Source organism: Lepidochelys kempii, chromosome 7, assembly GCF_965140265.1.
Source record: "Lepidochelys kempii isolate rLepKem1 chromosome 7, rLepKem1.hap2, whole genome shotgun sequence".
Taxonomy (NCBI): Eukaryota; Metazoa; Chordata; order Testudines; family Cheloniidae; genus Lepidochelys; species Lepidochelys kempii.
In genome coordinates this window covers 105,768,533-105,789,248 of record NC_133262.1, presented here as the reverse complement: position 1 = coordinate 105,789,248, position 20,716 = coordinate 105,768,533, and the positions used below count along the sequence as shown (strand labels likewise).

General features: G+C 38.3%; 1 protein-coding gene across 1 annotated transcript in view; it reads right to left on the bottom strand.

The window, feature by feature from the left end:
- The window catches only part of CPXM2 (carboxypeptidase X, M14 family member 2), a 103,628-nt gene that overhangs the window by 12,501 nt on the left and 70,411 nt on the right, over nucleotides 1-20,716 (bottom strand). Inside the window, exons 7-12 of the mRNA XM_073354133.1 lie at nucleotides 19,261-19,349; nucleotides 11,656-11,779; nucleotides 9,654-9,850; nucleotides 7,748-7,927; nucleotides 5,874-6,171; nucleotides 891-1,030 (exon numbers count right to left, since the gene is read on the bottom strand). Coding sequence (XP_073210234.1) covers nucleotides 891-1,030; nucleotides 5,874-6,171; nucleotides 7,748-7,927; nucleotides 9,654-9,850; nucleotides 11,656-11,779; nucleotides 19,261-19,349 — 1,028 coding nt within the window. The remainder of the gene's footprint in view (nucleotides 1-890; nucleotides 1,031-5,873; nucleotides 6,172-7,747; nucleotides 7,928-9,653; nucleotides 9,851-11,655; nucleotides 11,780-19,260; nucleotides 19,350-20,716) is intronic.

Sequence of the window (20,716 nt, the reverse complement as noted above, 5' to 3'; positions counted from 1 at the left end):
TTTTTTTTAGAGCTTCTGCAGTTATGAACATAAGAGAGAGCCAGATAAAACAACTAAAAGTAGCAAGTCAAAGGGATTTTCATGCGATTGTTTTTAATCAAGCACTGCACTCTGGTAAAATTTTAACATGCTTCATTATTTTGTCCACTTAAACTAAAATAGTCTGATGTTTGAAAAAATTCTGCCAGTAATTTTGAAGGGTAAGGTTTCTATGATAAATGCCAAAAATGTTCATAATTCAAAACACAGATCATAAGTGAAACCTTTAGTGAAAGAATTAGCTACCACATAGGGGTTTACTAAACTGAAATAAAACATATTAGCCCTGTGAGATCACCAGGGGTGTATGGAGGACTGGAAAACTTTGGATAAAAAAGTATATTAAGATTTTTCTAGTGTTTTAAATGATGGCTAGTTGTATAGGTATTCGTACAAAGTTTCTCAGTTTCTTTTTAGCGGGAGCACTCTGGATTTTAAAGGTCAAATCTGGACTCTACCCGTAATGCAATGTAAACGCTGTGGTTGAGATTTCCAAAGCAGCATGAGAACCAATGGAAGATAAATAATTAAGCTAATGGAAGATATGTGTCTGAATCCCATTGGCTGATTTGAAAAGCTGTGGAGGGCAACCCACTGAGAGCTCCTATACGAATCAGCACAGTTCTGAACTCTTTAGCATCTGTCTCTGCAGGATCAGGTAGAAGGTAATTTGTGAACAACCTGGGGGAATAGCAAGGTTATAGTAAGTACCTCTGAAAACTGTATGGGTCCATTGGACTGGAACCTTACCTACCAGAAAACACAGCAGGCTACAGTAACTTCAAATTAAGACTTTCACTTAGGCCCCTTCCAAAGTGAATTCTAATTGGGAAAGGTATTCTCTTTCATACCTGTTCCATAAAAACAATCAGGGATTCACGGTTGTTTTCCCATTCTTCAGGTAACTCGCTCTCATGAGGATATTTGTCACAGCCCACATAGATGGATAGCTCAAAGCAGTTTGTGTGCAGGTAACTAAAGTCATTTATACCTGTTGACGTAATAAAATAAGAAAAGCTTTAGAACCATAAAATGCTGCTCTTGTTTATTTTGGGCACTAGACCTGATTATTTTAATCAAAGAGCAGAATATCTGAATAGCACAAAGTAGACGACAGTTCTGGCAGGAAAATGCTGTTTTAAAAATGCCATGAATATATTAAATTGATTCTCATAACATTGTGCCAATAGAAACAAAATCTAAATTGCAATTCTAAAGAAGTAAAGCCATAATAGCTCCACGAAACTTGATGCAAACTTTTTAAATTTTCCTATAGACACGAAGGTCCATTTTCATTTTATCCCATTTAAAACAAGGAACTGAGTAGCACAGAGCATGATAAACCAAGATGAAAAGAGAGAGAGAGCGAGATAGAGGTGGAGGTAGCTACTGTACTCATCCTCAGTATAAGCCTTGTTGAAAGCCCCTTGAAGACTATGGGAGTCTTGGTCGCAGTGTTCTGCAGGGTTCAGTCCAATCACTTCTCTTATTCAGCATATATGTGAGACTGCCGAGTGAGCGTGTGTGAAAGTATGGACTATTTTGTCATCAATGCACTAATGACACACAGCATGAATCTCAGTCCCCTTTAGTGCTGAAAGTGGGGTCACCTTCTTGCTGTCCCAGGGTCTAACAAAATTTGGGATCTAAATGAAAAATAGTTGGGTTAAGCTTATAGCAGATAAGATGGATGTGATGCTGATGAAAAAGAAGGAAGCACTTGGAGGAAATAGCAGGAAATATGACCTCTCCTTTTACTGAGATGTATGTTCTTCAGTTGTCCAGGAGGTGCTAAACTTTATGGGCTCTTAAATGGATTCTTAAACTAAGCCTAGATGCCCGTATAGTAGCAATTCCCAGAAATGTCAGATTTCACTATGTTCTTCCCTTCTGATGCCCCAATTACAGTATTCCAAGCTTTTGTCTTCTCCAGGGAGGATCATTGCAACACAACATATCTTGGCCTAACCCACAAGATGGGATCACAAACTATAGATGGTACAGCATGCAGCATCCTGTCTGCTAAGTGGAAGGTACTGCCAAGAGCAAAAAATACCAATTCTTCACACTTTACATAGGCTGCCATTCCAATCCCAAGTACAGTTCAAGGTCCAATTCTACTTTCATTGAAACTGGAAGTCTGAGTAACTCCACTGACTTAATCTACATCAGTAAAACTGAGAGCTGAATTCTTCTCATGGTCCTCACCATCAAAGCGCTAAATGGGGGAAGGACTTAGCTGTCTCAAAGGCCACCTTTTTCCTGTAATTTTCCACGGAAACACAGTTACTGATAATAGTGCAGGTTTTAACGCAGAGGGGTCAGCAGCAGAGTATTTTCCCTGGAGCTATGAAAACTCTTGTAGACCATTCAGTAGCTACACTGTGCTAAAGAAGGATGGTCGTTTGATACTAGTGAGCACTGGCGTGGGGGCAATAAGCTCATTTATACCATTCTTAAATGCCCATATGTAGAGTGAGCGTGGTTTTGGTTTTCAGTTATTAACAATAAACAGGATTGTGGATAGTACAAATATTTTCCTACAGAAGTAGTACGTATGAGTTCGTCATATATAACTGATAAGGGAATAGAGAAGAGTAAAGGTCGTACAGGATATGTTTGGTGTCCTTTCACCTGTAAGTTCTGGGTGACCTATTCCATGTATAGAGCCTGGCTCTGTGAGAGAACTATGGACTGCATTCTTGTTTCCTCTATAGGGTCCTGCAAAAGATCAGAATTAGTATCGTTGTCTCCTAATAAAGATGTTCATTCGCGACGTGTCCTAACCAACCATCCCTGAACTTTGATGAAGCTCCAATCTGTGTCCATACTTCACAACTACCTCCAATCTCTATAATGGGCCAAACGCTAAACCCCCAGATTCCCCTGAGCACTGGGGAAGTCTGTATGTAGATGCAGACCTCCAATCCACTTCCATTTTTTCCGTTTCTCTGCTGATTCCCAGAAGAATCTCCCTTTGGGGAATTTCATTTACTAACATTCTCCAAACTAACACAGATAACACAATTGAATGACCAGGCTGAATGCAGGGGGAAGGAAGGAACGAAGATTAATTTCTCATTATCCGAACAAACTGATAATAAAAAAAATATTTAAGGCTAAGAAGAAAATTGCTCATTAATGATCATAAACTGATTTCTTTCCTAATGGCAAAGATTAGCAGGAAATACATTCACCAAGTATATCTGATTGAAGAGAATTAAAAAAAGAAGAAGATCCAATCAATCCAATTATTATGCAGCAGCAGTCAAGTGTTTAATGAGCCCTCAGTGCCTTCTGGATGCAGAGTAGGAGGATTATATAACACAGATGTTAAATTTTTATATGTTTGTTGATGGGGAAAGACTAAAATTTCAGACGCTGGCATATGCTGCTCTGCAGAAGCCTGTTTCCTTTCCATTTGAGAAATGCTCACAAACGTTTTCTCTTCACATATCGTATTTCATCCTGGATAATCTATGGTGAAATGTTTTGTGTTACACAGTAATTGCTCTGTTTTCACACGTCTCCTTCAAATAATGGCTCAGTGTTGCCAGGAGGAACTCTCCATATATTGTTTGAATGCCCAAATCCAGCATTGGAAATCAAAGATAAGATTTATATGTTGCGTAGTGTACAAGGGGCTTATCCACTGCTTAGATGTTATTTTTAGACTGATTGAAGAGATCATTTACATGGAAGCCCATGATATGCTACAGGGAATAATGTAGTTAAATACCCAAGAAATGCTGAGGCATTTGATATCTGCAGAAGCTGTTTACAGCCAGCTTACTACACCTCCAGGGTCATTTGGTGGTATAAAGGGGCTAGAGAGCTTCTGGGCAACTCTCTCAGTGCAGGGTTTATGTACACCAGCTCCTTCACAAACCCAGTGTAGGGGCATATCAAGGGCATGGCTGGGGGCTGGGAGGGTCCTGAACAGCTTTGAATTCAGCTATTTTGGGCTGAGGAGAAGCCCATTGAACAATATGAGAGTAAGTTAGAGCAGACCCTGGGCTATTTTCAGGAATGTCACTTTGGGAACAGAGTTTACATGAACAGCTGTTTAAGAAAGAATAAGTAATGCATCCGATGAAGTGAGCTGTAGCTCACGAAAGCTTATGCTCAAATAAATTGGTTAGTCTCTAAGGTGCCACAAGTACTCCTTTTCTTTTTGTGAATACAGACTAACACGGCTGTTACTCTGAAACCTATTGCAACTGTGTGGCTTAAAAGAGGAATAATTGAGAGAACAGTCCATGTGAAAATCTGTGACTAGGTAGAAATAATGTCGACATAGCAGACAGGCAACTCCTCACCCTCAAATCTGAGGCACTTTTGTTCTGGGTTTGGAGCTGAATGTAGCAACTCAGATCATGTCTCTGATTAATGAGGCTTTTGGTATTAATTGTTAAAAATAATTCAGACTTTTTGGTTTATGATTCACTTAAACCATTTTCACTAGTCTCCTAATAATTATTGTCAGCTTATTCCTAAATACCTAACTCCACTTTGCAAAGGGGGCATCCTTATTCAAATTTTACAGATGGGGAAACTGAGGCAATGACTTGCCCAAAGTCACCCAGCAGGAAAGTGACACAGCTTTGAATAGAACCCAGGTCTCCTGAATCCCAGTCCAGTGCTCTTGGTATAAGAAGAAAGAAGAAAAATAAAAAAAAATATTCTAGTAATCTCCCCACAAAACAAACCCAGAGACTTCATTATAACACCAGAAAACAGAATATTAAAAATAATGTGAAGCATCATATAGGAACAAAACAAATTCAATGAACCAAATTCAACATAAAATTGTTACTAAGAAATCATATACTACTCAGCATCTATGCTGTAGCCAGTTACTTACTGCTACAGCTGTTAGTGATACTGCCAGCCTTATCTTTGTTGTATCGATTCATAATCAGGTTTATACAGCATTTAAGAAAATTAAAGTCAAATTTAATAATTAGGCAGTCAACTTTCCAAGTTTTCAGAATTTGCATAATGCATGGACCCTTATCTGCAGGAACTGTTTTTGTAATGTGGACAGTTCACCATCTCTTCCCCTGAATTTGTTCAGTTGTTTTTAACATAGTGAAACATATTTTAAAGTGCAATAAGCTTGGCTTCAGTCAGCCACAATTAACTTTGCCTGATCCAATAAAAGTAGCACTGTTTATACAGTGAGGACGGTGCAAAATAACAAGCAAGACCAAAAGCTCTAATAAAGAAAATGGTATCTATTTACATTAAATATGACAACAATAACAACTGTAAATAGATACAAGTACGTGGCTTTACATGCCATTTTCTTTATTAGAGCTCTTGGTCTTGCTTGTTATTTATCATTTTGGGGCTACTCCTTTGATTATGGCATTCGCTACTCCTCTTTTCCTCCATCCTTTGTAAGGCAATGGTACATTTTGTTGGTGGAGTGACATGCTTAAGGTTGGCAGGTTCCTTCCTGTCAGTGGTCTTGGGCTGGTTGGTTCTTTTGGATCAATTTTAATTTTGGAATGGACCATATGGCACTTGATGTGGCTGACTCGTGACAGGCAACTTTTAAATGTGTTTAATAAATACGGTATGACATGCACACCTTTGGAAAACATCAGCAGTAAATGAGGTATTTGCAAGGAAATTTTGACAGCTCTCTGTCAATCCATGGACATCTTATGAAACGCAAAAGGGCAGATTTCATTAAGGTCTATTATTCTCTCAGTGGAGGTGTTTACTTGCCATGAATTGTGTGACAAGTACCATAAAATTACAGTGTTATAGCATTTACCAGGCTTGTTCTACAATGAATCCTAGGCAAAGTTACTTCAGACACTTACTTCCAGCAACTGTATGCCAGGAGGCCCCATTAACAGTCCCATCTTCCTTCTGGAAATCCTCTGTATGGCATACTCTCCTTCTGGCATCTGTCATTAGTCGGTGAGTGGAGGCATATGAATATGCCAACCACCGAAATACATGGTCATCAGGGGTAGGTGTGTGCTCCTGAGTTTTCCATGTAGATCGAACCATATCATATGGGTATGCAACAACCAGTTCTCCTCCTTGTAAATTGCCACCCAGTACAAATGGAATTTTTTCCATCCATGCTATCACTGCTCGAGTCTCAACTGCCACCTGGATGGAAAAGAAACAACAGCTTCAATGGGAGGTGTGAAATTCAGTAGTCCTCACTTATTTGGACAGTGACCAAAGAGATGGTATTCAATTATGCATTAGGTTTAACATATGGTCTGAAGCCAAATCAGAACTAGGGTTTGGGTTCACATTTAAATTCAATAGATCTGAAATCCCATGAGTAGTATTCATACAATTTTGGAGCAAAATGCTGAAAATCTTGAAAAGTTCCCCTTCTCTTGTGAAATTTACCATCTCAGGATAAATGCTTGGAAGAATCACTTATTTTTCATGAAAAGTTGTCTGCTTCTGCACCAGAATTTGGAAAACAGGGCCATTTGAACTATAGAAGGTAGAATGAGAGCCAGGGATTTGAACCCAAACTCTCAGGAATTCAAAGTTCAGAGTCAAGCTTTTGATTTTGTTCCTTCTTTAATTCTGTTCATATTCTATTGTGAGATATTAAAACTAAAGCAATATATGAGGATTTAGCTGCAAAGCTCCTATCACTTAGAAACTATGACCTCAATCTTCAGAGGCACATTGGTCACTTAATGCTAAGCCAGCATAGCTGGCAACGGGAGGATCACCTGAATACAAGGGGATCCTCTGTTAGCACAGAGCCTTGCAATTCCTGTGTCACCCTCTTCCCTGTAACTAGCAGAAAGGGAATGAGAAAGGGAAAGGGAGATGTATTCAGCGCTTCCCTGCATCCTTGTGGCCACTGGCTGTATATTTTGAGGCAGCTAGCAACCAGTATAAAATACAGCCTTCATATTGCTCAACCTTATGCTGGGGTGCCAAACTGGTAAACAGCCAGTTCAGAAGTGAGAGTGCATGAACTCTGTAGCAGCAGCCAAGGCCCTGCCTTTGCTCCCATTCGCGTCAATGGAAATGAAAATATTTGCAAACTAAAGAGGCTTAAGTATGAAAATATTTCTAAATCACACAGAGTTCACAAGGGTTAAGTGCCTTCCCCTCATTTCATCTCAAGATGGCTATATTCAGCCATTCGAAACATTGGCCACTGTTAAAGTAAGACATGCAGAAAAGACTTAATGTCTTTGCATTATTATCCAATATGTGCAATTAACACAGGTCACTGAGATGGTTTTGCATATAAGATGGAGTCTGATCTGTTAAGAGATATTATTTATTTTAAGGAAAATTCAGTAGGAAACCTAGGGGAAATTTGCCTGATGTCTAGTGTTGTCCTTTCTAAAGAGCTCTGCGATCTCACAAACCGATGGAGATGTCTCATTAAAATGATGGAAAACTCAGTCTCTCCAAAATAATTTTAAAAAAGAGGCCCAGAGATATAAACAAATACCTTACAAAATTAATATAATTACAATAATTCTCACTATTTAAAACAAATGAAGTTAATGAAATTCAAGGGGGAGAATTTAAGTTTTAATATGCACTGCTATGTGTACTAACTCTCTTCCTGATTTAAGTTTCTGAACAACAAATAGGCTCTTAAAAGCTTTTATACAAATATCTTATGAGGTTTCATCCCTAGTTCACCCCACCTTCTTTTCTCTCTCTCTTTCTCTCTGGAGCTTCTTGTACTTACTGTAGTATTTTCAGAACGGTACCATTCTGGAATTGGAATATGATGATTTGGGACCTTTCTCTGAAACTTCTTCCTATCTTCAGCTTCCCAAAGCATGGTATTTAAATCAGGGAAATTATTGTTGATGTCAATGCCATCCTGAGTCCATCTTCCTAAAGACCAGCCTCCTAATTCCGAACCCTGTGACAAAATTTTCAAATCGTTCACTGTGTTATCACCAATCAAGCTTGTGTTACACTGAACAGCTGCATGCATCTTTCCGTAGAAACATAAATTCAAGGTCTTAAATGTTTGTAGCTATGTAGGATCCTAATGAACTATTTTCTAGGAGTATGGGTGCCTGCTATCGTGGTCTAATTCTAGCATTGGGAATTATATTCTGCCTGCCTAATCTTTCTGCTGAAGTTCCAACTGGATAAACTACTCTGTTCTTCAATCTCTGGCTGGTAGTGCTATGGAGTGTTACTATCTGTGTTGAATTTGATCCCAAGCGACTGTACGTCTCTGGCAGGCGAATGCATTCTAATTGTAGTGAACTATGGACCACTCTAAATTACAGCAGCTGGAAGCTGCACAGGGTGATTGGATGCAGCTGATTGGATGAGGCTGTGTGTTCCATCCTAGTCCCATCCTGTCCCTGACATGTTCCCTCCATGCTAGAGAAAGCGGTATAAAGTTGACTATTTTGGGGAAATCTTCAGTAGCCCTTTCATGGCCAGTTTAAGATTTCTTTGTGTCACTTCAAGAGCACAAAGCAACCTTAGCAGAGGTCAAGGATCTGACCCACTGTGTTAAAGATACACACACACACACAATTATCCACAAGTCTATATAGAGGCAGTAAAGGGTATAAAGCATTTTGGAATCCTTTGAAATGAAAGATGCTATATTAAAATAGATCATTGTCATTTATTAACTATTAGCTATACACTCCTCCCCAAGGTGAATGAAATTAAATTCTTGAGATAGATGTGCCAGTTAAGTATTACAGAATTTCATTTTACTAGTTTCACTCATATAATTTCATCTTAATTACTCAAAATTTCATAAACATATTTTTGGCTTTCATGAATTGTCATGGGTTTTGACCGTGATGTTTGTCATATAAGTTCAGAACCGGAAGAAGAAAAGTTGTAATCATCTAGTATCCATTCAAATTAAAAATATAAAAAGAACAGTTATTTAGAACAAGACAAAGAGTGTGCGTGGAGGAAAATTTCCAGATGATATGGTAGAGGTGACAGATACTCCCTTTATGGAGGGGGAACATTTATATGTTGAGACTGAGATTTACAAACTCTGGGTCCTTTTTGGATTCTTGGCATCTACAGAGTAACCCTGATAGCTTTTTCCATCTGTACCTGATCAGGGGGCATGCAATTTTTCCACTTGGATGTGGATCCACAATTCTCCAAGCCTTTGTTCCTTCCACACTGAAGGATTGCAATGCACTCTCCACTGGGCTGCACTTACAGAGCAGTCTGAAATTTCAGCTGGTGTTGATTGCAACTGCTTGTTTGCTTAGCTGTGCTTCTCAGGTGGTACAAATCACACATACGAACTATAAACAGCACTGTCTACCATTAGGTTTCCAAATTCAATTGAAGATGCTCATATTGAACTACGCTACCCTATATGGTGTGTGTCCTGGCTATCTTACAGGCAGCCTCTTTCCTTAGGTGCCCTCACAGCAACTGAGATCATCTGGAAGACCGTTCACTCCAGTTTTTACGAATAAGGTATCTCAGTGGGTTCTGCTTTTCCTTTTGGAGTGTTGCTTTATTGGCTTTGTTTATTTGGATTACATCCAAATTTCATCATTTTTTTTAAATCATGATAATGGGAGCATATTTTAGCAATCTACTATGAATAAGATAATTGCTAGTAATGTTGACAGTCACATTACCACTTCATATGCCATCTCGTATCCATCTGGGTTGATTGAAGGAAGGAGATGAATTCTGGTGTCCTCAATAAGGCGTGCAATGCGTGGGTTCCCAGCCAGATATTCCTGGCACATAAATTGCATTAACAAAAGCATTAGCTCACGTCCAAGCACCTCATTCCCATGAGCCCCCGCAATGTAGCGAAATTCTGGCTCACCTGTTGAAAACAAACAGGACAGGAATGTAGTTAGTGGAGCAAACCAAAGATCCAACCCAACACCTATTGGAGTCAATGGGAGTCTTTCCACTGGCTTCATAAGGGATTGGATCAGCCCCCAAAATAAACACATCTCAGCTGAAAAAAATGTCTCTTTTCTAACTTACCTATACCACTTAATTTCTCTTTCCCATTGCTCCTATCCATAACTTAATTATGTATTGATAATATCTACAGCAACCATGTAAAGCATTTGGGGTACATTTTCCATTGAAAAACATACTACAAAATTAAATTATATTAGTTTATATTTTCCAATTACAGGAAAACACAGATATAGAACACCATTTTAAAAGATCTATGATTTTAAACGATAACATGACAAATCTCTCCATAAATAAAGGATAGATACATAATACAGAGTCTCTTGCTGACTGTAGAACATGTCTCTGACCTCAAGCACTCTTTTTCATTCATTAATCTAAAACAATGATTCATACTTATTTGGCAAGGTTTTATTAAATGCCACAATATTTGTTGTCCTTTACTGCATAGTTCTTACAGGATGTATTCAACTCCCCTTTAACCATATATACCACTAACAAACAATAGGTACTGTAGACTATTAGACCTAGTGACCAAATTCTTCCTTCACCGGCACATGATGGGAGAAGGAGGTTTTATTTGCATCTCACTGGTAGTGTTTGGAATAATTATATCCTTCAGAATGTCACTAGACTAGGAAATATGGAACTAACTGCCACCTAATGCATTAAGAAGGAGTGCACATACTGCATATGAAGACCATTGACTAGATTTTTCAAGTGGCCTCCACAAATATGCTTGAAATATTTGCGTTTGCAACCATTTGTGTGTAGTAATTTCCCATCTAAATGTTAGATTCTGCCCGGGGAAACAGACATACTCATAATTATTACATGGGCATTTGTGGGACACTGGTTGTGAATGCAATCCATGAAGGCTAAATGGACTGAATGGGTAAGTAGTTCTATACTATGCTATGGAATCCTTCGCCTTGGTTTAAGTTCAGCCAAAGTGACTGGTCAGTGATAGCTGATATTCATTAAAATGTTAACGCCTTCAGTTGCTTATGTGACATGACTTGGTGGTCTCAGTCCAGATCACAGAGTTAGATCACGCCACATGGGCACAGCTAAACCTTGACTCTAAATGGCAGTGTGCAGTTTCTTCACCTAAGGTGCAGCACTGCAATGCACACAGCATGTGATGGACAGTTCCCCATCGTGCGCATTGCTACACGCCTTTGTGTTAGCTGGATCTTCCTCCCTTCTACATACCAATCCCACCATCATATGAGCATCCTTGTTGGTATTCTCAATTGAGAGACGGAACGGAGATTGAACTACAGTCTCACCACCAGACACTATGCCCAGAACATTCGTGGGGCAATGGAGGGAAATTTGAGCTACCTATGCTTGTGGTACACATATTCTATAGAAAAACATGAAACTTCAGTCTTGAGGGCTGTAAGCCAGTCACATTCCACTGCACTAAAATCCACTCTATACTTCTTTAAAAAAAATTGTAAAGATAATAACCCATTAGCATTCATTAATTGGATCCCACTCCCATAATGTCTTCTATTTATGTTCAATCTTTTCTTCTCCTGTGAGAAATATAATGCTGAAGTTCCTCCCACACACGTTCAAAATCATTGCTGCAGTGAACCTAAGTTTCTTCAGTGATAATTGCTGCAGATGTGTGGAATTAAAAAATAAAATAAATCCATCCTGAAACAGATTTAATCAGAATATAATCCTAACCAACTTCGTGTTCTCCCGGGTTGTCTGAGATCTCGACAGCATACAGCTTTAGACCTTGGTGGCTTTTTCCAATGTTGTAAATTCTCGTGATATTCGGACACATTTCATTCACAACTTTCATCAACTGTCAAAGAAAAAATGATGCACTTATGTATATTTTATATATATGTACTAAATATATATATACACACAATATTGATTATAATTCATTCAAGGTTTAGATGAGTCTATGATCCAAAACTGGATGTAGGGAAAAGATACTTTATTCATTTTACTTTTTCTGAGATGTTGAAACGAAAAGTTGAAGCTGAAAACAAAATTGTTAAAAAATCAATTTTGAAGACTGTTATAGGTCTGCTGGCTCAGAACCAAACTTTCATTCAGCTAGAACAAGTATAACAGTCTGCTAGAACAGGACTGTGTGGGTGAAGTTCAAAATCCTTCTTACATCTGACATTATTTAAATTAAGGATCTGAGAGGAGGAACAGTCATAATAAAAATAAATAAAAATAATAATACTTTGCACTCCTGGATATAGCACTTGACATTTTCAGAGCCCTAACAATAATTACGTAAATAATCCTCTCAACACTCCTGTGAGATAGGTAAATATAATAATTACTTCCTTTTTTTACAATGGGGTCTGAGACACAGTGAGTTAGTGGTGAGTTGTGACTGGAATGTAGGGGTTCCAGGCCCCTAGTCAAATATTCAGACCAGTAGAAGATACCTCCAGAAGCATTGTACCCCTGATCTCATACTGGGGTTCTGGTTATGTAAGAGGGAAGAACATCACCTGTTGAATCATTTTAAAACATTTTTGAAGCATTTTGATTTTATCTGGAGGCCTCCACCTGAGTACAGACCAAGTCCAACTCTGCTCAGATTACAGTATGAAATCTGTGGTAGGATCGCAGCATGAATTGATATCGATGTGGAAAGAATAGCAAGATAAGCCTCATCTGAAAGGGGGAGAGCATGCTACATAACCTGAACTGTCCCCACTGTGTGCAGACATACAGGAAAGAATGGGAAATTTCTCATCTTTCATCAATATGTCATTGAACCTTAAAACTTTTCAGAGGTTTGGGTTAAGTATCTGTAGCAAGGCCAGTCAACATGCTACTACATGTGACATTGCCTGGCTCAAGGTAGCATCAGATATGTGCATGGCTTGTGAGATTAACATAGTTTTTATATGGGGTAATATTTCTCTGGCTTGGTGGTGGTTTTTTTCATGCACATCTGTAAATTCAAAGATTTATAGGTGAGTATGCAGTTAATGTACATGACATTCAAACCTGCTGAACTGATAGGTATTGTAATGTCTGTCTTGTTGCAAATTAACTGTATGTCAGTGTTATACACCAAATACTGCTTGACCATTAGTGACAACTGAGTTCAATTTTTGTACCCCTGGATAAGTATCAGTTGGATTAAAAGAAACAAATGTGCGAGTTCAAAGCACGAGGTCCTAATAAGAAATAATAGAAAACAGTTTTGAATTATAAGAAGGGCCTTGATTTTGTTGCATTGATTTTGTTCACTGGAAAGGATTATTTAAAGAAATAAAGATTTTACTGTAAATTGGAATCCGAGGGAATAAGAATTAGACAATCATTTCTTTACTAGATTTTACATACCCTACTGAGCAAGTATTGTAGCATAACATAACTTTGTTCGCACAGCATTAATTTAGAAACAATACTGGATGACAACAGGGCTGACGATTTTAGGAACGCAATAATTAGATATGTCCAGTACCCAGGCTCCAATTTAGCAAATCTAAGGGGAAAACACAATTCACATTGGTGAAAACATCACCAAAATTCCACCCACAAAAGAGTGCAGTTCTATATATAATCACATTGCAAATAGACTAAATGATGTGATATTTTTGTACGTTCGCTAAACATACAGACCAATTTTACAAATAAAAGAACAACTTTCTTCAGCAATATAAAGTCCATCCTCATCTGGAAATTGCAATGCAGAATGACACTCCCACCATCTTAATTTAAGACAAATTCCTTTATTACTATCATCATCACCACCACCACCACCGTTAATGTTTTGATATCACAGTAGCTTCTAAATGCCTCAGCTAGGTCAGGACCCCATCATTGTAGGTGCTGTATAAACAATTAGCAAAACACAAGACTGTCACTGCCTCCAAGGGCTTATCATCTAAAAGATATAGAGGGTGGATGAAACAATGATAGCAGGGGAGGAAGGGAGGATGAGTTACCAGTAATAAGAGCATGTGAATCCATAGGCTAGCTGTGTGCACAACTTGTAGGTGTAATAAGCTGATTAGTAACACTAATATTGGCTCACCTACCTATCTTGGCACAGACATCAATTTTTCTTTGTTTGAGGATATCCGGTCAGCAGTTTTTGGGGACCCTCTTATGCAAGTTCCTGTTTAAGTATGAGTTTACATTTGAAGGGTCACTTTTTGATAATTAAAGTGAAAAATAATTATAAGGAACTTCCCTTACCCATAATGAATGGAATAAAACTAGAACCATTTTTTGATTAATCATGACCTCCCTATCACTTTTCTCTCCCCTACCCCATCCTCCTCCTTTTCCCACTCCTCTATTTTTTTCATTTATTCTTTCATTTGGTCTTACTTTGTATATTGATAACTCATTATCCTCTGTTCTAATCATTTAGAATATATCACCTGAATATGTTTGTTATTCCAACTAAAAATGCATATTTAAAATTAGAATAATTTTTAAAACTTTCCAATATTTTGGTTAAGTGACTGTTCTTCTGATGGTAGTCTCAAAATTCATGGTCAAAAGGACACTGGACCAGAAACATGTATTTACTGCACAAAGCAAATCATTTTTATCTTGAATTATCTACCATACAAAGCCAAATGAGTAAAATGTATAGCCATTGTGAAACATGAAAGGAGCTCTATTATAGCAGGATGGAATTCCCTTTCTCTAATTTATAGATAATGAAATGAAAAAATGTATTTGACTCATAGCTATCCATATCAGTTCTTACTTAGGCTTTGATTCTGCAAAAAACTCCACATGGGCAGAGCCTTGCACCATTTTCCATTTCCATGTGGGAACAGGCCTCTGAGCAATGCAGAGCCCCTTGAAGGACTAGGGGAAGAGAGCTGAAGCATCTCAAACATGCCTATCACTATAGTATCTTGGGCTCCAAATCAGGAAAGCACTTAAGAACTTAAGTTTATTCTTATTCAGGAGAGCACCGTAAGCCTGATCCAGACCTATTGGAGTCAATGGGAATATTTCTACTAACTTCAGTATGCCTTGGGATCAGGCCTTTCAACTGGGGACTGAAATCAATGGGAATATTTTCATTACTTTAATGAACAACATGCTTAATTTTTGAATTGGGGCCTAGGTGTATCATGCATTACATTTTTCATTATCTCTTAGTATTCTAACAGAGCCCAGCAGTGCAGGTATAATGAAGATAGTTCATGTTTCCATATAAACTCAAATGTTAAGGAGTTTATAAACTGGGAATAAAAATTCAGTCTATATTTAAACGTGGAGCACATGACGCTAATTGTGGAGTAACTTTTACAATTTTTTACTCTTAAAACTGAGTCAGCCCCTCACCGTGGAATTTTATAAAGAATAAACAGTGTTCCAAAATAATCCTCACAACCAAAGTATTCTGTGTTACTCTCTCTCCTTAACAATTGCCATTGGCTCTTTGGCACTGCAAGGTCTTCCACGGATGGGGTAATGGTACTGAATAAGGGATATGAATGAACATGTTTTCATACTCCTTTTTCTTTCCTATCTACAATATAAATTGCACAATAGGCCATCTGAAAGCTCAGACAGCTTTTTCCTTCTGCCTGCACAAACTGTCAAAGACAATCTATGGTAATATGCAGTCTGAGTGTTATTAACAACCAGCAGGGTTATAAAGCATTTCCAGGAGCAATTTTGCTAATTGACAATTATTATTTGTTTGTAATCAGCAATTATTTACTCTATTAACACACTGGGAAAACTGCATAAATTCTGCCCATTGGACTGGGCTCTGAGGATGTGATTCTCCCCTTCTCACACAAAGGGAATCTGTTTTGAGTCCAGAACTACCTGGCCACCCAATCTTTGAGGAAGGAGTAGGACTGCAATACAGCTCAGCTGAAAATGCTCTTCTGGCCTATGGACTTGAATAGTGACCACTGCCATTTCATGCACTCTATGAAGGGGTTTTGGACCACTGGATCCACTGAGGGACCAGTCCTGTCGTTCCTTCCCAGGCCTAAGTACAGAGCCCCTTCATTCACTGGACTTTTGGGGGCTAATGCAGAAACCACCTCAGTTGTATCTGAGGGCTACAAGACTCTCGGAACAGCAGGACTGACCCTTTCCACACAGCCCTAAGGTGGGGCTAAGGGGGTGTGGTGGACCTTGCTCTGAGCCTCCAGACCTGGTTGTATTTCACCCTCCAGTGGAGCTGTTCTATTGGTAACATACACAGTCCTGCTGAATTCAGAGGAATTTTCAATATCATCATCATACCACCTCCATAATTAAAGATGGGCCTGAGCTGAAACACTGGATCAACTTTCTCAAAGTTCAGGGCTGCTCGGGGCCTGCTTCTCTCTCCCAGAGGATACAAGTAACTCCCACTGAAATCAGGTAATATTTTCCAGACAAAAATGAGGCCCTGAGCATTTGTTTTAGTCCATTATAGAGACAGGGCCCAGATTTGGGATCTGAACTTTTCTGAAGTTTAGGGATGTTTGGATTCCTGGTTTTGGTTCAGGACCCTCTCTCTTCACAATGCACAAAATGCTGTGAAAAATATTTGCTGGAAATAAAAAGTATCTACTCCCAAATCATCTGAAGTTTCATCTGCCTTGAGTGTAGTTAGGGGTTTGGTTTAGCAGAAGAGTTTTGCCTTCATGATCCTATTTGCAGGCATCCATGTGTGATCAAATGCCCATTCCCTAAATTATCCTGGGGAGTGCATTCTTTTTCAAATCATTCTAACATGCTCATGTACAAACATGAATGTAACATGAACATACTTTTTAGACTGTAGGCTAAACCCCGCTCTCAGATGCATGGAGAATGTTCACACTGATTTCACAGAGAGCTTTGAATGCACTTGGGGTAAAATTCCCTGCCTTTTGTAAATCCATAGCTTATGGATTGAAGCCTAGGATAGTGGTTCCCAAAATGTGGTCCATGAAGCACTTTCTGCCAGTCCCTCTCCAGTGTCTATGATAAACAACCAGAGTGGAAAACACATTCGTTATTTATCTCTTCTAACATGGTCAGAAGTGAAGTAGTTAACAAAGCTGTCATTAATAAATTGCACAGTGAACACAAGGGGAAACCTACATGTCTCTTAAAGCTGTTGTGCCAGGCTGTCTGTTTAAAGACTCAAAGATAATGATTAAATTCTCTAGTGTCACCAAAGATATGTTGCAGTGATATTAGATCTCCTCCAATCATACCCTGAACCATCTGCCCAATGACAAGAGTGCTACAAAACGAGCTACTACTACATAGAAGCACACAACTTGAGAAAGCACGGCAAAGGACACAGATCACAGCTGTCCAGTTCACAGCCCTTACCATTGTTTAATCGCAGCTTGATTTTCTCCTTATAGAAGAACCAGGGAAATAATTATTTTTAAGCTGTTTTTCAAAGATATTTCAAACCTGACCAACCTGTTTTGTGCAATTAGTATCTAAAATGCATTTACATTTATTGTTCTTGACACTAATTATGCCAATTAAGTTTCTACTTGTCTAACCTTTGTGCAAGAAATATAGGCCATGAAATCTCTAGTGAACTAAACGTGTGACTCAGAACACAATTGCTCAATAAAAATGAATGATGACTCATGCAGTATAAATACACTGAAGATTCAGCACTCAGATAATGATTCACATACTTCAAGTCCAAGCATATTATTTTTATATTTGAAGAGCAAGACAGGAAGAAATATTTTTTAGCACATCCCAGACCTATATCTGGGGTGATATAAATCTAGATCCCCCCCCCACCCCGCACTTGAATTAAAGGAGATAATTAAGGATGGTGAGTCTAAAATTAGACTGACAGTATTAGCTTTCTTTTGGTTCATGGTCATTTACATGGTATGAGCCTGCTGGTACCTATCGTGATGTCCCTCATCCCGGAGTCAATTTTTATTTGCATCTACAGCGGTATTAATCCCAAATAACTCCTTTGATTTCAGCTGAGTTACTGTAGATTTGCACTGGGGTAACCAAGTAAGGAATCTGACCCTGCCTCTCTGTTTTATTCATATGATCGCACAATACATTAAAATATGCCACAATTCTGTTACTCAAGAACTCTTGGTGCGCTATCAAGGAATGAGCATATTGCAATGTTCAGCACTCCAGATATTCACAAGAGCAGACTGTTGGAATAACATGCATGGGTACATGCCGCCACCACCACCGTGGAGAAACCTGTTAGGATTGGCTGGAAGGTTGACAAAGAAAGAAACTGAAACTTTTAGCCATATATTACAGCATTTGTTTTTGTGACCAGATAGATTTTTTTCATCAAGAGACAAGTTTAAAAACACATTGACATTTCAAAGTCCTGTACATTAAATGCCAATTTTAAAGCTGCAAATGTCACATAAATGTTAAATGTAAAGTTTCAAAAGCCATTTTGATGTTATAAAGTCACTATAGCAATAGAAAGAAAAATCAAATCTTCTTTAGCATGCGGTGTTCATACCGATGTGAACTTACAAAAATTTTAGAATATAGCGCACCAATGCACAAATCCAGGTAAGACAGTATGTTCACAGCTGAAACTGTAACATGATAAAGCTCTGATTTGTAAATAATCTTTCCAGATTTATAACATTTTATTTTGTATATCTCTCCATAAAATACCTCCTTCAATGCACACCTAGTGACAAAGTGTAAATATCCTTCTCTTGCACCTTCCACTCATTACTCTTTGTTAATGTTTTCCCTGTGGCATTTGAGAGGAAAATGCTCAGCTTAAATAACTCCAAAATATTAGTACAAGTCCTTAAATATATATTTGTATAACAGATGTATAAACATGACACTGGATGGAAATATTAGCAGGCTGATCCACTGTCTATTGAAATCAATGAAAAGGCTCCTACTGACCTCAGAGAGCTCTGGATCTACCATATGGCTAAAACATGCATTGTTAGGAAAAATCCATGTGCCTTTTAAAGTAGGTTACCATAAAAAAATAAACTTGCTTTCTGAGGTCTAGAATTTATTTCCTGTAATGGTTTATAACACACCCCAACATTCTGCCCAAAAGTAATAAATGAAAAATATCAAGTTCTGTTGATGGACATTGAATTTCCTTTGTAAGCCCTCACAGAATAACTTGGCAGAGGCAATTTTGGAAAAGACTTATCTGCAGTTAGGATAGATTTGGAAAACACACAGTTCTCAACTGCCCATAAGTTCACCTTTCCCCTAGTATACTCTACAAAATCTAGGGGCCGACAGAGCTCAACTACCTAAAATAAGGACCCCAACACCCACGCCAACACCCACCCCACATATACACATGCCAGAACTGAAATTGCATTCTCTGTGGCCTACCTGTCTCATTTCTTTGTAGTTGTGGTGTTTAAAATCAAGATCATCTGTGGTTGTCATTTCATTTCTTCTGTGATAATAATTATTTGGGTCTGAGAAAAGAAATTTTAAAAATTGCACATATTTATTAACCGTTCCCAAAGGGAAAGATGCCGAGCATGGAGAGAAAGCGTTTTACTCTGAATGCCACTCTCCTACTCACGTTTAATCAAGACTCTTTTAAGTAGCTGAAGTAAACAAACAGCAGCTTTGAAATATTACTAATTACCGTATAAATCAACTCATTAAACCCAATAGGACCAAGTAGGCAGCAAGCTTACGGTAACTGAGACATTTGTGCTGCATTAACAACTAAACTGTAATAGGAAAAGCAAAAAACACATTCTAATGCTTTGTAAAAGGGCAAAAGACACTAGAAAATGATCAAGGCATCAGTCTGATGGATTTAAGAAAGAATGGAAACACCACTTCAGAGGGAAAAGCGGCCCCAGCAAATGCTATGTTTCTACTAGAATAATTAGTTACTGTAGAGAACCAGTAGCTATTTGTTGTTATTGATGAGCATTTTCAGAGATTATGCACTGCCTGCAAAATATTGGGCCGAACAAATAATGGACCCACTTTTGGTAGTAAGAATTATTTCTAGTTAAGTATTTTCTTAAACTCACTGCATAATTTTTTGGGCTTTTTAATTTAAAATTAACGGACTGTTTTCTTTACCATGTGGATATAATTTATTCTGTGTGAGGTGTTCCATGAAAACATTTCTCAGAGGAAGGCAGGCCATCACATATCTAATTAAACCAACAAGATGACAATTAATAATTAGTGTCAAGTGAGAAGATGGAGGTGGAACAAAAACCTGTGCTTTCTTGCCTTTCCAGGAGAGTGCACTGGCAATTCAGCTAAAGAATATGGTTGGATGAGCAAACCAGTTAGGAAAAAATCAGAAACACTCCCAACTCCAGCTTTTGCTCATTCCAAGCAGTGAACCTGAACCACCATTTCTGGACATTTCTGAAATGTTAACTGAGTTTTTCACCCACACCAGGGATTATTTTTCATTCTTATTCTGTTCTGCACTTTCATGTTCTAGTCTACATCAGCAGTGCTGAGATACTTTAAGAATTTGCTCTGGTGCTGTTGTTAGAACATAACTATGAAAGCTTCAGTAAAGCTTCCAAACCAAAAAGAGGCAATAAATGGGACCTCCCACTTCCACTGAAATCCCTGAAAATGAAAACACTCCTACAAAGGGAGTATTGGACCTCTGGCTCTACTTCTAAAATGTGCACAATCTAAGATCTCTTGTGAACAAACATTAACTCTATTGTCAGTCTGTTTTGACCATTGATGTTGCTGTTGCAGCAGGAATATAGATTAGGAAATTATAGAGCAAAATGCAGAAGACAAAAAACAAAACACCAAAAAAAAAACCCAACCAACCAAAAACCCACTC